The 18,536-nt window shown below is 40.9% G+C and overlaps 1 protein-coding gene across 5 annotated transcripts in view; it reads left to right on the forward strand.

Moving 5' to 3' along the window:
• secisbp2l (SECIS binding protein 2-like) overlaps positions 1-18,536 on the forward strand; it is a 64,092-nt gene that overhangs the window by 28,976 nt on the left and 16,580 nt on the right. For 4 of the 5 annotated variants that reach the window (XM_080214459.1, XM_080214457.1, XM_080214458.1 and 1 more), the window contains 6 exons: positions 1,495-1,667; positions 4,917-5,238; positions 7,002-7,119; positions 10,108-10,328; positions 12,790-12,814; positions 17,869-17,984. In XM_080214459.1, the coding sequence (XP_080070585.1) occupies positions 1,564-1,667; positions 4,917-5,238; positions 7,002-7,119; positions 10,108-10,328; positions 12,790-12,814; positions 17,869-17,984 (906 nt within the window). In that variant the 5' untranslated portion in view covers positions 1,495-1,563. Of the gene's footprint in view, positions 1-655; positions 798-1,494; positions 1,668-4,916; positions 5,239-7,001; positions 7,120-10,107; positions 10,329-12,789; positions 12,815-17,868; positions 17,985-18,536 lie in introns of those variants that run through there. The other variant, XM_080214460.1, reaches the window with a different exon arrangement.

The following is an 18,536-nucleotide window of genomic DNA, read 5'->3' on the forward strand; positions in this document are numbered from 1 at the left end:
AAAAGAAAAAAAAAAGGAACTTAAAAGAAAAGGAGCACCAACAATGCAACACTAAATAAGAGACCAAATATTCTGACCTACCAAGTCTGAATTGTCTCTGGCACTTGAAGCATTTTTTCGTCCCACTCCATCTGCCTTGCCATATAGAACAACTGAAATTAAGATCTCTCTACTGTGGAGGAGAGCTAATTGTGGTAAGTCATAATTTCTCAGCTCATGTCACTAGACATTCAACAGGAAAGTCTAGTGACATGATGGGACCCAAATTACATTGGAACTAACATTTCTAAAATGTCAGTTTTTCCACAAAGGAGTTTCAATCTCAAAATAGACTTGCACCATGCAGCATGTGACAGCTATACTTAACAGGAATAGCTAGAGACTTAAAATCTGTTTGAAGTACTGTACAATATGAGGTAGTTTAATATTTCTCATTTCTTATATTTATTCTGTAACTCATGTCCAACATTTAGCGTTGATTATCTTTTGCATCTATGAATTCAGTGTTTTATGTTTGAAACTAAAAGGTAACTAGCTTTTCAGCAAAGGTCTCCCGAGAGCCTTTTCCAGCCTAACTTAGGAGAAGAGCAGAAACTCTATTTATGCTGTGCTGGAGTGATACTGAAATGGGATGCCCCATGTTTTTTTTCTTGAAATTGGACACATCACGCTCTAATTTCCTTGTAAGAGGAGCTTCTGATTTCAGCGGGCTGATTTTGAGGGGGAAGAAAGCAAATGGAAGTCTAGAACCAATCTGAGATGGACTTGCAGCAATACGGAAGTATTGCGTGGAAAAGGTGCTCTGGTTTAGTGCTACCTTGGAGGATGAGAGAGGAGGGGTGGGATATATCTTCAAAAATTTGGATTAGGCAGGTGGTAATGAGTGAGCTTTGTGTCGTGGTGATGGATTTCTGTGTTTCTAAGATGCCCATCTGATTATTTGAAAAATCAGAAAAGGAATGATTATTGGAAGTTTCTTTTGCGTGCAACTCACTTTTACTTTTTGATCCTGGTTCACTTGCTGCTTAATTGCTTGCATGTTTACTTGGAATTGAAATTGGATTGGAGATCTTTCAAATCTGGATCCTAATGTTGGATTTTCTTTTACGTGTTAAGTGGATTTTTACGTTAAAGCTATACTAACTAACCATGATGTGGAGTTGCTGGTGTTGGACCCAGGTAGGCACCATAAGTAGTCTCACAATACCAGGTTAAAGTCCAATAAGTTTATTTGGTAGCACGAGCTTTCAGAGTGCTGCTGCTTCATCAAGATGAAGGGGTGGTGCTCCGAAAGCTCTTGCTACCAAATAAACCTGTTGGACTTTAACCTGGTGTTGTGAGACTACTTAATCTAACCTATGTAAAATGTAGATGGGGTTGAATACTGTCATTTTTGTCAGCTGCTCTGAGAAAGTGGAACATTCAAGTGTGTGTGTAATTTTTGCTGTTGTTAATTTATTTTTGAGTAATGTGTTTCCTCACCATTTTATTCAGGATATCCAGCTTTCAGCAGAGGTAGAGCCATTTATACCCCAGAAGAAGGGTACTGACATAATTGTTCCTATGGCTCTTCCTAATGATGGAAATGGTAGTGGTGTTGAAGCTCCTCCTATACCTAGCTACTTGATAACCTGTTACCCCTTCGTACAAGAAAATCAAGCTAATCGGTGAGTAGAGGTGTATGAATCAGCGTGTAATTTTGCATAATTTCAGTTAGAGCTGTTAATCCTAGGTATAAGCTTTTAAATTAGACACGTGGGAACACCACACTTGGAAGTTCCCCTCCAAGTTTCTCACCATCCTGACTTGGAAATATATCTCAGATTCTTCACTCGCTGGGTCAAAATCCTGGAACTGCTTCCCTAACAGCGCTGTTGGAGTACCCGCACCACATGAATTACAGCAGTTCAAGAAGGCAGCTCACCACCATTTTTTTTTTCAAAAGCACTAAATGCTGGCCTAGACAGTGATGCCTATATCTTGTAAATGAATGTTAAAAATCAGTTTCTCAGCATTCCATCTGTTTTAGTGAATTAAGGAACATTATTTAGTGATCATTATTACCTTGGATTAGTTGGAATGGATTGGTTTCAGACTGTTACAGCCTAAGTTATCTTGGACTGTGAATCTACGCATAAGGTCACGTGTGGACCTTCATGTTTTTCTGCACTGACTACCCAAAAAGTAAAACCAGACAACAAATGGCAGAAAATATCAATACTGGCCTTTTTTCAATTTGGGTAGGGTAAGCAAAGAGGTTGGAAAGTCATCAGTCTGACACGAGGGCAGGTCTCGCAAGGTGAGCAGATTTAGAATGTCCTGCACTGTAACACTATAAGCATTTCAGGAGCAGGCTTCTGTTGGGATAGTTCATTTGGACTATATTAATATTCCGCTGGGCAACACAGTGGCACAGTGGTTAGCACTGCTGCCTCACAGCTTCAGGGCCCCAGGTTCAATTCCAGCCTTGGGTGACTGTTTGCACTTAAGCGTGATCTCTCTGTCTGCATAGGTTTTCTCCATGCTCTGGTTTCTGCCCTCAGTCCTAAGATCTACAATTTAGATTGATTGGCCATGTTAAATTGTTCCTTAGTGTCCCAAAATGAGTAGGTTAGGAGAATTTAGCCATGGGGAATGTGTGGGGTCACAGGGATAGGGTGGGATGACTCTGCTTCAGTTGCTTATCATCTTTTCCAATAATGCATTATCCCTAGACCCCAAATTGAAATGCAAATGACTTGAGTATCAAACAGCTCAAATTGTCAACATTCTTCAAGCCTGTATCAGTGGACATACTTTTTCTGCTGGAATATATGTCAGCTGAACAGCATTACCTGTGACGCAGAGTATTTGGAGCATTGGCCAGTAGGACTGAATGAGTTGGCTAGATACAATTAAATTACTTTTTAGTCAGAAGAACCATTTTTAAATGCTGCATAGTAGACGACTGACAGCTAATAGGTGTGGTCCAACGTATTCATCATACGTTATTTTTAAATCTTCACTGCACTGTTGCTCTTGATTTTTGATTTTTAAATCTGGAAATGTGACATCCTTGTATGAAAACCATAATTTTTGCTTCAACCTGTTATCCACTTTTTATCTGAAGAGAATATTTTTTATTGCGCTAAAGGTGCTGGTGATTCCTTTGCTGTGAAAACAAAATATTGATGAGGAAATGTTCATTTCCAGCATCCCTTCCTGAAAAATCCATACAACACACACACACTCTGTGGCCATAGCGTGTACCCTATACAATGCTTCAGAATTCTTTCTTGGGATGTGGACATTGCTAGCAAGACTGGCATTTGTTGCCAATCCCTAATTCCCCTTGAACTGAGTGACTTGCTAGGCTGTTTTGAGGGCAGTTTAGAGTCAACTACATTGCTATGGGTGTGGGGTCACATGTAGGTCAGACCAGGTAAGGACGGCAGATTTCCTTCCTCAGAGGTCATTAGTGAACCAGATGGGTTTTTACAAGAATCAACAATGGCTTCATGGCTATTTTTAATTCCAGAATTTTTTTATTGAATTCAAATTTCGCCGTCTGTTGTGGTGTGATTTGAACCCAGGTTTCCAGAGGATTTCCCTGGGTTACTAGTTCAGTGACAGTACCACTACACCACCGCAACCCCAAGAGGCACTCCAACCCCCCTCCTACCACACCATCCAAACAAGCAACCTCTGCTACCCAGAAGGACAAGAGCAGAAAACACTTGGGAATACTATACTCCTCTCCAATCCACACATCATCCTGACTTGGAACTATATCGCCATTCTTTCAATGTTGGAGGACCAAAATCCTGGAATGCATTTCCTACCAAAGCTTTGAGCATACTTGCACAAGTGGGAATCCTGCCATTCAAATAGATGACTCAGTCACCATCTTCAGGGAATTTGGGGATGGGTAATAAATACCAACCTTTCCAGTGATGTCTGCACCCCATGAAGGAGTAAAAACTAAGTCTAGGAGGAGAAATACCTGGCAGCGAAAGAGGTTATTAGCAAGAAACAGTTGCTTGGAGACTTGAGAATCAGCAGTCTGTTTCATGCTGCTTGTAAGTAATTATGGTTCACCACTATCAAATACTGTCCTACTCTATGCATGAAGGAAGATGGGTGCTGCACTGGAAGGAAAGTAGGCTTTGGATTACTGATAGAATCGTGAATTTTGTGGAAACTCCTCTAGTGCAGGTCAGTGCATCAACCTTCTGCGTGGCAGAGAAACTGTTGAAAATAATTCTTGAATTTAACATTTGCACTATTAAATGTAATTTGATGAGAGAACTGATGGTGCAGTGAAAGTAGGAAAGGACTGGTAGAGATGCACTAAATTGAAGTCGCTCAAGTGTTTGATGTGCATTACCACCATAAGTCACAATGTGTTCTATTCATGCAGTGTGTGGGTTTGATAGATAAAGTGCAGCAAGCCATTGATTGCGATTCAGTCTTCACAAAAAGTAGCAAACATGTAGATGAGCTGTGCAGGGTGCTAGGGGAAATAGAGTAAGACAAAAGAAAGAAATCTTGTAAGGAGGAATCTCTAGTTCTGGTGGCATCATGATTGATGTGCAAAGTCCAAAGATGTACAGGTTAGGTTGATTGGCCATTCTAAATTGTGTGTTAATGTCCCAAGATGTGTCGGTTAAGGGATTAGCTGGGTAAATACAGGGATAAGGCCCCGGTAAGATGCTCTTTTGGAGAGTCAGTGCAGACAGAATGAATCAAATGGCCTGCTTCTGAACTGTAGGGATTCCATGATTCTGTCCTCATGCTTAAATTGCTTGCTTTCCAACACTGCAACAATTCTAGGGGAGGTTGGAAAGCATTTTTTGAAAAGTCCATGTGCAAATATATTGTGTGTGTTTTAAAATTAGGTCCATATATATATATTAATTTTTTTAATTCTATTACAGGCAGTTGCCTGTTTATAACGGTGATATTCGGTGGCAGCAAGGGAATCCAAACTCAACAGGACCATACCTTGCCTATCCCATATTGCCAACTCCGCAGCCTCCTGTTTCTACAGATTATGCTTACTACCAACTCATGCCGGCACCATGCACACCAATGGTGGGCTTTTATTCTCCTTTTCCTACACCGTACACTGCACCCTTCCAGCCAACCAATGTGGTGAATGCAGTGTCGGGTGAATGTAGTGAAAGACCTGTTCCTGCTGGACAAGCTTGTCAAGCTGCAGCTCAGAGAAGCAGAACTAGCAGAGGTCCAGTGTCAAAGGTAAGGGTTTACTCTTTATCAACTGAAGTTTAATGACCCTCTTCCTCCTCGCTCCAATTAAAAACCAGATTTTTGGTTTTATTGTAAAGCCCATGGGAGAAAAGTAAGGTTTTTTTTTGTATACTGTGCATGATCTGGTTGGGTACATTTCTGCCTAAAGGTCTTAATTATAATAAATATTTTTCTTCCTCTTTTATCTCTCCGTCCTTCTAGGGGAATATTGATCGTTGTGTAAATGTTGGCTAACCACTAGACATTATATACTCTCAGATACCTTACCCAACTAACCATTATTGATTAATAAGCCTAGATAATGGTCAATAGGCTAATAAATCCTGCGTAGAAGGCAGAAAATGGTCCCCCAGAGATGACTGGATAATGATCAGAAAAAGGAGAACCGATTAATCCAGAATGTTGGTTCCAAATTTAATATTCTTGATAAAATTAATTTTTTCAGATTGTAAAGTTGCGATGACCTAATAAATATTGCATTAGAACTCTGACTCAACTGCTGGGCGGTCATAACTATCTTATGCATCTTGTATCCCTTTTGAAGGGATAAACAGTAACGCCAACTATCTTCTCTAAGGAAATATCTCAAAACCACTTCCAGTTGGTGAAATGTAGTCACTTTCACGTGACCATGTCCAGTGCGTGTAAATATCTCATGCCATTTACTCATCAGCCACAGTTAAGTATTTTTAGCTTTGAGCAGAAAAACCGGCACCATTCCTTTGCTGGCTTGTACCCAGTTTCTTATGATGGTTGATAGAATAGTGATATTCATGGCTTTTATAATGACATGCCTAGAGCGTAGAAGAGGAGGACGTAAAAGATTATCAGCAAAATAAGGATCTTGCCTGCTAATTGAAGATGGTTGCCAGCTATTTTTGCAGCATGCTAATACACCAGAGGTTCTAGTGACTATGTGAATACTTTTTTAAGAATTGTACTTATTTTCTGTTTCATTTATTTGCAAGGTATACACTGCTTGCTACAATATGATTCCTCTAGTTTCAGGCACCTGTATAATACTCTTTAATCATGTGCAATCCTTGGTGGTGACACTTGCTTGTCATAACCAGCTCAGTCTGTCCTCACCAGATGTGGGAACATCAGAATATAGGAGTGTGCAGACCATTTGGCTCCTCTAGCTTGCTCCACCATTCAACTAGATTATGCCAGTGATCATCTACCTTGTGTACTGGTGGAAATCCTTTGATGCCAAAGGTTGTCTTTATCAATTTGTGAGTGGTCTTTTACAGCCTCTAAGAGGGGTCTTGACACACACCGTATCCACTTTTCAGAGCTATAGTCCATCTTATGAGACAACATACATAGACAGATGTCACAGGTCAATGTTATTTAGATGGGTTGAAGTATAGTAACAGATTTGATGAATGCAGCAAGGCTTCACTCAGTTGAAAACTTCTTCCTAGGAAGTCTTTCAAGACCAACAATAGCGTTTCTTTGGCAGAATGTGCAAGGCAGGGGCAGTACCATCAGTTTGGCAAAAAAATGTCCATAGTAGTTTACCATCCCCAAAAATGATTTGAGTTCAGTTGTTTTTTTGGCGGCTGACACCTCCTTTATTTTCCAAAGGATGTAATCCTTTTGCGTCTATGTGGTTCCCCAGGTAGGTCACCTCAGTGGTTTGAAAGGTGCAATCCTCTTTCTTGAGGCAAACTGCAGCCTCTTGAAATCTCTTTTACACCTCTTATCAGGCAATGAGCAGTGGATCGTATTTGTTTATATTTGTGCAGGTTTTGAGATCCAGCAAGCCTCTGGTAAGGAGTGTCGCTGTTCAAAAGGAAAGCAGTGCCTCGGGTCCTGAAAATAGATCAAAGATTGTATTGCTGGTGGATGCCAGTCAGCAAACTGGTAAGCAACCTGATAACAGTATTCATTCAAAAGTTTAATTTAGAAAAATCCTGTAATTCCAGACTACGGGTTTCTGATGAAATCAAACCAAACTTCATTCCGATAAAGCTGTTTTGAACCCTAACAAAATAACATCCTAAAGATATTTAGAACTTTTGGAAATAACAGTTATTTTGTACTTCTTCATTCACCTTTGCCAGTATTAAAACATCTTTTTCTCAGTAAAAGTGAACATTTGACTATGAAATTCAAAACTGTCACTTCATTGTTACTCCAATAATAAAAATAGAAAATGCGTGAAGTGCTCAGCAGGTCAGTCAGCATATGTGGAGAGAACAGAGTTAATGTTTCAGGCTGATGTTTCGTCAGAACTGAAGAAAGATAGAAAAGTAGAGTTCTTAAGCATGTGGAAGAGTTGGGGGTGGTGGGGAGCACATAGGAGAATGCCTCTGATAGGATGGATAGATTAAAACAACAAAAAACTTTGTCACACAACAGCCAGAGTGGTAATGGATATAATAAAGAAATAAAGGTTGTATCCAAATGAAGTGTGAAATGCTGTATAGCAACATGAAGGAATAAAGGACGAATCAAAGCAAAGACTGACGTAGCAAAACGGGAAAAGAGATGAAAAATACACAACAAAATGGGGGCAGAGGTTAAGATCCAAAATTGTTAAATTTAAGTAAATAAGGCTACAGGGTGCTGAGCTGAGGGATAATGCGCTGTTCTTCGAGCTTGTATTGAGCTTCACTGCATAGCAGGTCTGGACAGAAAGATCAGCATGGAAACAAGACCATATAATGATGAATGGGGATATTTAAATGAGGAATGATCTTTTGCATTTAAAAATGTCCAAATGTGGCAAATGTAGTTTTAAATTTAAATTATATTTTGAAAACCAGCTTTTTGAAACTTTAAAAAAATGCATTTGGGCACAGCTAAGTTTTTATATATGATGTTCCCAAGTCCAGCAGCAGATCCTGCTGCATTTTTTTATCTTCTTTAAGCACATCCTGATGCTGGTAATTACGTATGTTAAATATATACATGTATTGGTTTTCAGAGAAAGTGCCATAAATTCTTCATATTATGCTAACATTAAATCTCAAGATTTTCATAAGTTATTAAAGAAATGAAGTACTGTTTGTAGTTTTGCACAGTGCCAGTTTTCTAGATATGGAAATCAACAAAATTAATGACCAATCTGCAGTTATTTTTTTCCCAACGGATAGTTTTTGGTTTGATACAGTGAAATCCTGCTGTTCGTGGGGTTTACATTCCCACGAAACCTCTCAAATGACAAAGGAACAACGTGCTTTTGAATGGGAGTAGATTGGGTTGACTCCGGCTGTGCAAGGCCATCATTGGTTTGGGCAGTTACCCTGTGACCAGTTGTTCTTGCTATATCTACTCGCCCTGAAATTCCACCAGAGTTACTGGATAACAGTTCAGAAGGCTGATTTCTAAGGTCAATTGTATCATCTCGCTGCCTGAGTTAAGATCAGCTAACCCTGTATAGCTCTAGACCACCCTAGTCTGTACAGTTCAGTTACTCGCTGAATTCACAAAGATGTTACTCTATGTAACTGACCCCAACACTTACTTGCCGTATCCTCCATTATAAGACATCACTTCAGTTTAGCACAGTTCCTTGCTGATGTTTCAGTACTCTGGAGGTCATGTCTAACAGCTTTAAATTCATCAGTTTATGGCTGCAGTTCTCCAATCCTGGTGCACTAATGGCGGCAACCGATTCACAGGGCTTGTGTGAGCAGCAGTCCCAGCGCTGGATTTCCAGTGGCATCTACTCTGGGAGACATGGACTATGTTGGGGGTGGGGGGAGCCAGCATTGTGGGGAGACATGGAAATGATTTACATAATTATTTCCATTTAATTTAAGTGAGGGGCTGAAGTCTCTGGGCCCGCTAGCCTCCCCCACCCTGCCAGAGTGCTTCATTCCAGCGGGGATTACACTAGCTCCCCACTTTAGGGGAGCTTGCGGCTCAACCCTGCTGGAGTGAAGGGGGGCAATTGGGGCCTGCCAGAGGGTCAGGTGGCAGAGGGATGCCCCCAGATATTGACACTCTGGCAGTGCCAGTCTGAGGGGGTCAGCACTGAAGGGGCTTGGTTGGAATTGTTGGGGGGAGGGTGTAATCGGAGGAGTTGAGGCTGGAGATCGTGAGGTGGGGGTGGGCAGCGATCAGGCCATGGGAAGGACTGCGGGGTGGGGCAAAGAGCCAGCGTTGTGGGGATCGCAGGGCTAGCCAGCAATCGGGCAGCAATCTGGAGGTCGTCAGTGCAGGGCCACTGTGTGTGTGCCAATCTCAGCACTGACAGATTGGCGCATGCTCAGCATACTGATTTGAGCTTCTTCAGTAGGGATAAGCCCCCCCAACCTTGAAATTTAATGATATTCATGCTGGTGGCCTCTGCAGTGCAACAGTGTGTGGGAGATTCTGCTCTGAACCCACTGGAAAAAAAACAGCATGAATTACTCCAGTTTTCATGCAAATTAGAATTTTTTTGGGAGAATTCTGCCCTGTATCTACCTCCACTTTCAAAGATATTTTGCAAAATTAATTAGTGATAAAACTGATATCAGGATAAGTTAACTGATCCCACACTTGAGCTATACTCAGAGGGTATACTTGCCAAAGAATCCATGCAGAGATTCACACATAACTGAGTTAGTCCTTTCATTTGGGCTGCGCTTCAGTTGCAACCATTTCAATCTCTGTTCTATCATGACTGCCATCCCTCTGGGGAGGGAGGGGAAGAAAATGTAGATAAACGAACATTGTTCATGTGATGGCAAAGTGTAAGTAAGTGAAAACATGAACAAGGAAATCGTGAAAGTCAGGACTTTACTGTAATCTAATGTAGAGAATAAAAGGATTATGCTAAAATAAGATATGAAGCTATTTAAATTTTATGTTCTAACCTACATATTTTGTTGTAAATGTAATTGTCTTTGTCATTGGAAGACTTTCCTGGGGATGTAGCCAATAAATCACTCTCTGAAAGGGCCAGCCCCTTGCTCTGGAAATCAAAAGTCAGGAGAAGAAGAGCATCTCACCCTGCTGCTGAATCTTCAAGTGAACAAGGAGCTAGTGAAGCTGATATTGACAGTGATAGTGGCTACTGCAGTCCCAAGCACAGTCACAGTCAGGCTGCATCAGCTACTACAAGGAGTACAGAATGCAAAGTATGTAAATCTACATGGTTCGCGTAATCAACATAAACTGTAATATTGAAATGTGGCAGAGTAGAAAGTGTTGATAATAGATTGTGCCCTGGTGTTTTGCTTTCAGGTATGAGGTTTAAATAGTTATTTAGGGAATCCTTAACTTCTTTTAAATTTGGTAACATCCAGAATTATTTCATTTTGGATTTACCATAAATGTTTTTTATTCATTCATGAGACATGGGTGTTACTGGCTGGTGAGCATTTATTGCCCATCTCTATTTGCCCAGGTTGAGAGTCAAGCATATTGTTATGGCCCTGGAGTCACCTGTAGGCCAGACCAAGTAAAGGACATTAGTGAACCAGATGGGTTTTTTTTTTTGACAGTGAACAATGGTTTCATGGTCATCAATAGATTCTTGATTCCAGATTTTTTTTTATTGAATTCAAATTCCGCCACCTGCCATGATGGGATTTGAACCCGGGTACCCAAAACATTAGCTGAGACTCTGGATTAATATTGAGCGATAATACCACTAGGTCATCGCTCCCCTATCTTTCTTAAAAGAAAGAGTAGGTAGTTTTATTGGTACAAGTTTTGAGTAGAGCTGTCTTGTCCAATAAATGGCCATTGAGATTTAATCTGAAAAACTACTAAAACCTCTTGATGAAAACAGGCCAAGATTGAGTAAATTCATATATTTTTATAATTCGGTTCAAAATTGTTTGAGTTGGTAACAAACATCTCTTGTTTAAAATGTTGTGCTTTTGCATCTGACCAGAGAATGTACATTAAGGGCCCTATTTTACCATTTTAATTCTAAGTGCTGGGTGGACTGGGAATGTTTCAGATCTGATTTTTGGACCTGTTCTCAGGTCCCTCATAGGCAATCTGCCTGAAAAAATAACAGCAGTTCTGAATTGTGCTGCTGAAGCCTGTGGGTGGGGCTTAGCACGCCTGAAACACTGCAGCTTCAATCAGAACCTTCAACTGTGTATGCACAATTTTAAAAAAAAGTTGAAAAATGCTCTCCTGCCACATTGTTCCCTGGCTTGATAATGGCTCCCCCCAGCCCCCACAGACATTGCCCCACCCCCACAACATAACTGACCCCCATATCCCCCTGCTATCCAGACCGATCTCTCTCTCTCTCTCTCTCTCACACACACACACACACACACACACACACACACACACACACACACACACACACCCGCCCCCAACCACCACCACCATTGATCTAAGTCGGAGAGCTGCCAGAAGCCCTAATGAACGTACCTGTTCAGAAGCTGGAGCGCCCAAATCGGACCTTTGCAGACCATGTTGGTTTTGCGTCAAATCCACACGGGTGAATGCGGTGGTAAAGGGGGAAATGCTGGTAAGTTTGGTCATGCAGCCCATTAAGTCAATTTAAATGCACGCAAATGCATTTAAATTGCTGTCACACCTGTTTTGGGCACGGTCTTGACACGATTATTTTTGGCTTTTGATACAGGGGGAATGGACACGGCGGGTGCTGATTGCACTACTCACCTCATGCCCGACTACCTAGTTTTTGCACCCGAAAACGGGCACAGCTTGGTGGTAAAATTGGGCCCTATTAGTTGTGTTGTCCTTCAAACGATATTAAACTGACATTCTGCTTGCTAACCTAAAAAATAAAGCTGCAAATGGACAGGTTGATATCAAGGTTGGATGTACCAAAGATCTCACTTCCACCCGAACCAATCATGCGGAAGATTTCAGCTGTGCATTATTGTGTTATGAAGTCAAATACCAGTTCTAAAAGAACTAGATTACAAATGTGTTACATATTGCACGTTATTGTGTGTCATATCAAAATTATAAGATTGAAACCCACCTCAAAACTGTTTGACCCATTAATCAAAATTTACACCTCAAAAGGTAAAAAAATGCATTGTAAAATGAAATAAATTAAACAGCACTTTCATCCAGTCATTCAAAACTAGACTTGTATTTCACAACATTCAGAAGAAATACAAGCAAAATCTGAAATATGGGTGGCACGGTGGTTAACACTACTGCCTCACAGTGCCAGACCCAGGTTCGATTCCCGGCTTGGGTCACTCTCTGTGTGGAGTTTGCATGTTCTCCCTGTGTCTGCATGGGTTCCCACTGGGTGCGCCAGTTTCCTCCCACAGTCTGAAAGACGTGCTGGTTAGGTGCATTAACCTGAACAGGCGCTGGAGTATGGCGACTAGGGGAATTTCACAGTAACTTCATTGAAGTGTTAATGTAAGCCTCACTTGTGACAAATAAATAAATGTACTTAAATCCCTTGTATTTAAATAATTTGAATAAAACTGACAAAGTCTACATGGTAAAATCTAGTTCGGGTTCTGTTCCGGAAAAGGTATTGTGATAATTGTCAATTTACGTTCATTTTAAAAATAGTTTTGATTTTAATGAAATATTGTGCATCTACAGAATTTGATTAAGTGGTTATTTGTTTCCTTTCAGATCGACGATTTAACAGGGATCACAGGTAATTAAAAATAAGAGATATTTGTGCAGTAGAATTTTCACAGCAGTGGTAAGAAAATGGAAGCCACAGCTTGATGGGAAGGATTGAGACATTGATGCATTTAATGATGCATTTGATGAACATATGTGGAAAAAGATGATACATATAAGGTGGCAGGGTGGGAAGTGACCGTTTGAGGGGAGGATTCTCTTGTGCAGTATAAACGTTGACATAGACCTCATGGACCAAATATCATGCTTCTCTTCTGTATATTCAAAGTAATTCAAGGAATTAAAGGAAGAATATAATAGAATTGTTGAATGATTACAACACAAGATCGTTATTCAGTCTGTTAACCAGTGCCAGCTCTCTGCAAGAGCAATTAGGTAGTCCCACTCTTCCTCCCTCCCTCTCCCTTCCTTCCTCCCTCTCTCTCCCTTCCCCTCCCCCCCCCCCCTCCCTGTTAGCCTTGCAAAAGAAAAGAAATAAAGCTACAAATGTCTTGAGTCTTGAAGTAATGTTATCTCTTACTGTTAGATGAAAATGATTTTCAGTCAAGACATTCTTCAAAATGTAAGACTGCCCCTTTTTAAATCTTGATTGATAGCTTATCTTTAAATGTTCAAAGAAGAATCATAGAAACCCTACGGTGCGGATGGAGGCCATTCAGTCCATCGAGTTTGCACCAACAACAATCCCACCCAGGCCCTAACCCCAAAACCCCCCATTTACGCTGCTAATCCCCCTGAAATACACATCGCATGACCAATCAACCTAACCTGCACATCTTTGGACTGTGGGAGGAAACCGCTGTACCCAAAGGAAACCTATGCTGACAGGGGAAGAACGTGCAAACTCCACACAGACACTGACCCAAGCCGGGAATCGAACCCAGGTCCCTGGAGCTGTGAGGCAGCATTGTGCCACCATGCCACCAGAGTTGCTTGTGGTATACATATTCTCAGCTTCCTCCTTATATTATTCTGCCTCCCATTAACAGCAATCTGTTTGACTAAAAACAATTACTATGCATTGTTTTGTAGTCCACAATTAAGATATTTTAAAGTTTAGGCTTTTTTTAATAGGTTTTTATTTGAATCTGTTCTGCACATCTTGGTGATTATTCGTTAGCTTTCAATATATATTTTGTTTCACTGTGATAAAATTTCTTTGGTTTGGGACACAATTGGGTCAGACCAATCAACACCAACCAAAACCATGTTGGTTGTCTTTGTGTTGGTTTGTTGTCTGATGTTAACACCGGTGACCTTCTAGTGCTAGTGATAAGTCCTCATCGCATCATTCCTGTAACAGGCGTCATGTTCAAGTCAGCTGCTCAGTGGAAAAGTTGAAATTCAACATAATCGTGCAACAAAGGATGACATTGTTCAAAGTTCCATGTTATTAGTAGGAGTTTGAAGCATGAGAATTTCTCAAGGGGGAGGGAATTAAGTGAAGACACTGTAGTTATACAAAAACAACAACTTGTATAGTGTCTAACACAAAATGTGCCAAGGCATTTTGCAGGAGCATTATGAATATGAGACCAAATCACAAGGACAGATGACCAAAAGCTTGGACAACTAGGTTTTAAGGAACGTTTTAAAGGAGGAAAGCAAAGTAGAGAGGTATAGGAAGGGTATTCTAAAGCTTGGGTCCTAGGCAACTGGAAAGCATGGTCACCAGTGGTGGAGCGATTAAAATTCAGGATGCTCAAGAACAGAATTTGAGGAGCCCAGATAAATCCAAAGATGTTGGGGCTGGATTGAAATATGCAAGATCCTGAAGGTCTTGACAGGGTGGGTTTGGAGAGGATGTTCCTCCTTGTGGGAGAATCCAGAACTAGGGGTTACTGTTTTTATAAAAAAATAATACAGTGATACACATTTAAAATGGAGGTGTGGCAAATTTTGTTTGAGGGTCATGAGTCTTTGGATCTCTTCCTAAAAAGGTGATGGAAGCAGAGTCTTAGAACAAAGAACAGTACAGCACAGAAACAGGCCCTTCGGCCCACCAAGCCTGTGACAGTCCTGATGCCCCTCTAACATTTTCTTGCCTTTACATGGTCCATATCCTTCTATTTCCTGCCTATTGTAGCTATCCAGATGCTGCTTGAATGTTATAGAATCTGCTTCCACCACCACCTCTGGCAGCACGTTCTAGGCATTCACCACCCTCTGTTTGGAAAACTTGCTCCTTACATCTCTTTTAAACTTTCTTCCTCTCACTTTCAACCTATGCCCCTGAGTAATTGACCTTTCAACCCTGGGAAAAAGACACTGATTATCCACTCTATCCAAGCCTTGTAAATCTTTCAGTCCCCCCTCATCCTCTGACGCTCCAGTGAAAACAGTCCAAATTTGTTCAACTTTTCTTCATAGTGTATTCTCTGACGCAGGCAACATCCTGGTAAATCTCTCCTGCACCCTTTCCAATGCACCAACATCCTTCCAGTACTGTGGCGACCAGAATTGTACACAATACCCCAAATGTAGCCTCACCAAAGTCTTGTACAGCTGCAACATGATTTTCCAATTCCTATACTCAATACCCTGACTGATGAAGGCCAGCATGCCATACGCCTTCTTGACTACCTTGTCCACCTGAGTTGCCACCTTCAGGGAACTGTGGATCTGCACGCCTAGATCTCTTTGTATGTTAATATTTGTGAGAGTTCTACTATTTACTCTATACGTGCCTTCTGCAGTACACCTTCCAAATCACATCACTTCTCATTGTCTGTATTAAATTCTATCTGCCATCTTTTGGCTCAGATCTCCAGCTGATGTATATCCAGCTGTATTTTCTGACAATCCTCCTCACTATCTGCTACTTCCTCAATTTTTGTATCATTTGCAAATTTATTAATCAGACCGCCTACATTTTCCCCCAAATAATATGTCACAGGCTTCCAGTTAGGAAACTATCCTTCCACTGCTACTCTCTGCTTTCCATGCCCAAGCCAGTTTTGTATCCATCTTACCAGCTCACCTTGGATCCCATATGACTTCACCTTCTGTATCAGTCTGCCATAAGGAAACATATCAAAGGCTTTACTAAAGTCCATGTATACAACATCCACTGCCCTGCCCTGGTCAATTTTTCTTACCACTTCCTCAAAGAACTTGATCATGTTTGTGAGACATGACCTCCCCTTCACAAAAACATGCTACTTATCACTAATAAGCCTATTCTGTTCCAAATGTGAATGCATCCTCTCCAGTAATTTCCCCACCACTGATGTAAGGCTTACAGGCCTGAATCCCAGTCTATGTTGGGGGAATTAAAACTGTCCATCTCAACAATGTCTTCCCATAATCTGCTGACGTGTCAGTTCCTCCAGTTCACGTTGATTGTAGTACAACCCCAACAGTCTGATTGCACTGCTCCTGTTCCTGAGTTCTACCCATTTGGCCTCACTGCATGATCACACCAGTGTCCTCCCTCTGTGTCACTGTGACATTCTCCCTAATCAGTAAAGCAACACCCCCTTTGTCTTTTGTCACTCTCTCTATCTCGTTGAGGCAGATAGATCCTTGGTACAGAAGGGAGGGGGTAATAGGTTATATTTTTATTCAAGCAATCATCTAATTCCCTCTTGAATGCCTCCATTGAACCTGCCTCCACCACACTTCCAGGCAGTGCATTCCAGACCTAAACCACAGCCACTCATTATGTGGAAAAAGTTTGTTTCGTTAGTAAACCACTTTAAATCTGTGCCCACTTGATCCCTTTACAAGTGGGAACAATCTCTCCTCATCTACTTTCTCCAACTCCTCATGATTTTGAACATCTCTGTCAAATTTCCTCTTGGCCTCCGTCTCTCCAAGGAGAACAGTCTCAACCCCACCAAACGATCTTCATACCTGAAGTTTCTTATCCCTGGAATTATCCTTGTAAATCTCTACTGCACTTTACAATGTGTTCACACCCTTCTTATAGTGTGCGCCTCGAACTGTACACGATATTCCAGCTGAAGTCTAACTGGTGTCTTGTATAAGTTCATCATAACCTCCTTGCTTGTGTACTCTCTGCCCCTATTAATAAAGCCCAGAATACTATATGCTTTATTAACTGCTCTCTCTGCCTGTCCGGCCACCTTTAGTGATCTGTGCATATATGCCCCCAGGTCCCTATATTCCTACACTCCCTTAAGAATTTTAGCTCTAATTTTGCATTGCCTCTCCATGTTTTTCCTACCAAAATACATCACCTCATGCTCCTCCACATTGAACTTCAACTGCTAACCATTTAAAAAGTCGATCGAGATTGTGCTAGGCTCTGGAATGGGGCTTAAACTTAATGTTTTGACCTCGAAGCAAGGATACAACCACCAAGATTGCATTTTTCAGCTTTCTGATGCTAAAGATTAGGCTTAAACCATATCACGTTTGCTTTGTGTATATGACCAGGACTGGGCAAATCACATAAGCTGTGGTCTGAACAGAACGTGTTTTCTTCTGATTTTTAAAGTGTCTTGCAAGGCCCCATTAATTGTTCATCCCTTACTACCCTGAGAAGTTGGTTGTGCTTAGTCACCTTGAACCAGTTGATTTTATAATGAAATGGCTCATTGCTTTATTGATTACATTACTGCTTTAATTGCACTAGGTGAATGTTGAATTTTGTCCATTGTTATATCAACGCCATTCATGGAGTATGCATAGCGTTTGAAATTTTCTTTCCCTTCCTAGGTTTAGTACTTTATACATATTTAATAGTATTTATTAAGAAGGAAATGTTTAGAGAGATGTTACAATATATAATTTGATCAGATCCAGCTTTTTGGTTTCTGGCAATTACAACTATCATTGCCCATGAATTTATGTACATTTTATTCGAAATGTAAAGCTGGCATCTTTAAACTTTGTGACCTATATTTTGTGATTGCATAAATAATTATTCATTAAATTACAATCATGCAGATAGATGACCTAACTGTTGATATTTATGAAAGTTTATATTGTGTGATTCTACACATTTAGCAAGTTTTGATGCACAAATTTTATTAGTTCACGTTTTAATAACAAGAAGGTAACAGTTCACTTAATATGGTTAAATGGTCTTTTTGTCAGGAGGCCCAAGCTGGGCAAATGTAGCTTCCCAAGTACCACAGCGATTTGGGATGGACCGGATCCAGACATTTTCTTGTGGTCGAGGTGGCAGACCAGCAAACGTGCGAAACTCTCAGGTATGTGTGTGTGCTTGCTAAGATGGTTAAGAATTTGGGCTATCCAAGATCTAAAAAATTGCACATCTTCCAATGGGTATGCTAAATCCACTTCTGTGCTAATTGCTGCTATTGTGAATAACCCAACATCATCCAATTATACACAACAGGAGCTGAAGTAGGCCATTCAACCCCTTGAGCCTGCTCAGCCATTTAAAAAGATCATGGTGGCTCTGTTACCGTTGAGCTCCACATTCTCATCGAGCCCCAGTAACCTTAGATTCTTGTTGTGCAATGGAGTTAACCTATCTAGGTTGCACAACAAGAATCTAAGGTTATTGTGGCTAGATGAGAATGTGGAACTCAACGGAAGCAGAACCACCATGATCTTAAAAATATTCAGTGACCCTACTTCCGCTGTCTTATGAGACAGAGTTCCAAAGTTGCACGACCCTCTGCCCTATAAGAGTGATCTCCAATTTTAAAATGCCCCCTAATTCTGGACTCGCTTATCATTTCTGCCTCCACCTTGTTAATACCATTCAGCATCGTGTAAACTTCAATCAAATCACT

This window comes from Carcharhinus amblyrhynchos, chromosome 28, assembly GCF_965287045.1.
Source record: "Carcharhinus amblyrhynchos chromosome 28, sCarAmb.v2.hapA, whole genome shotgun sequence".
Lineage (NCBI taxonomy): Eukaryota > Metazoa > Chordata > Chondrichthyes > Carcharhiniformes > Carcharhinidae > Carcharhinus > Carcharhinus amblyrhynchos.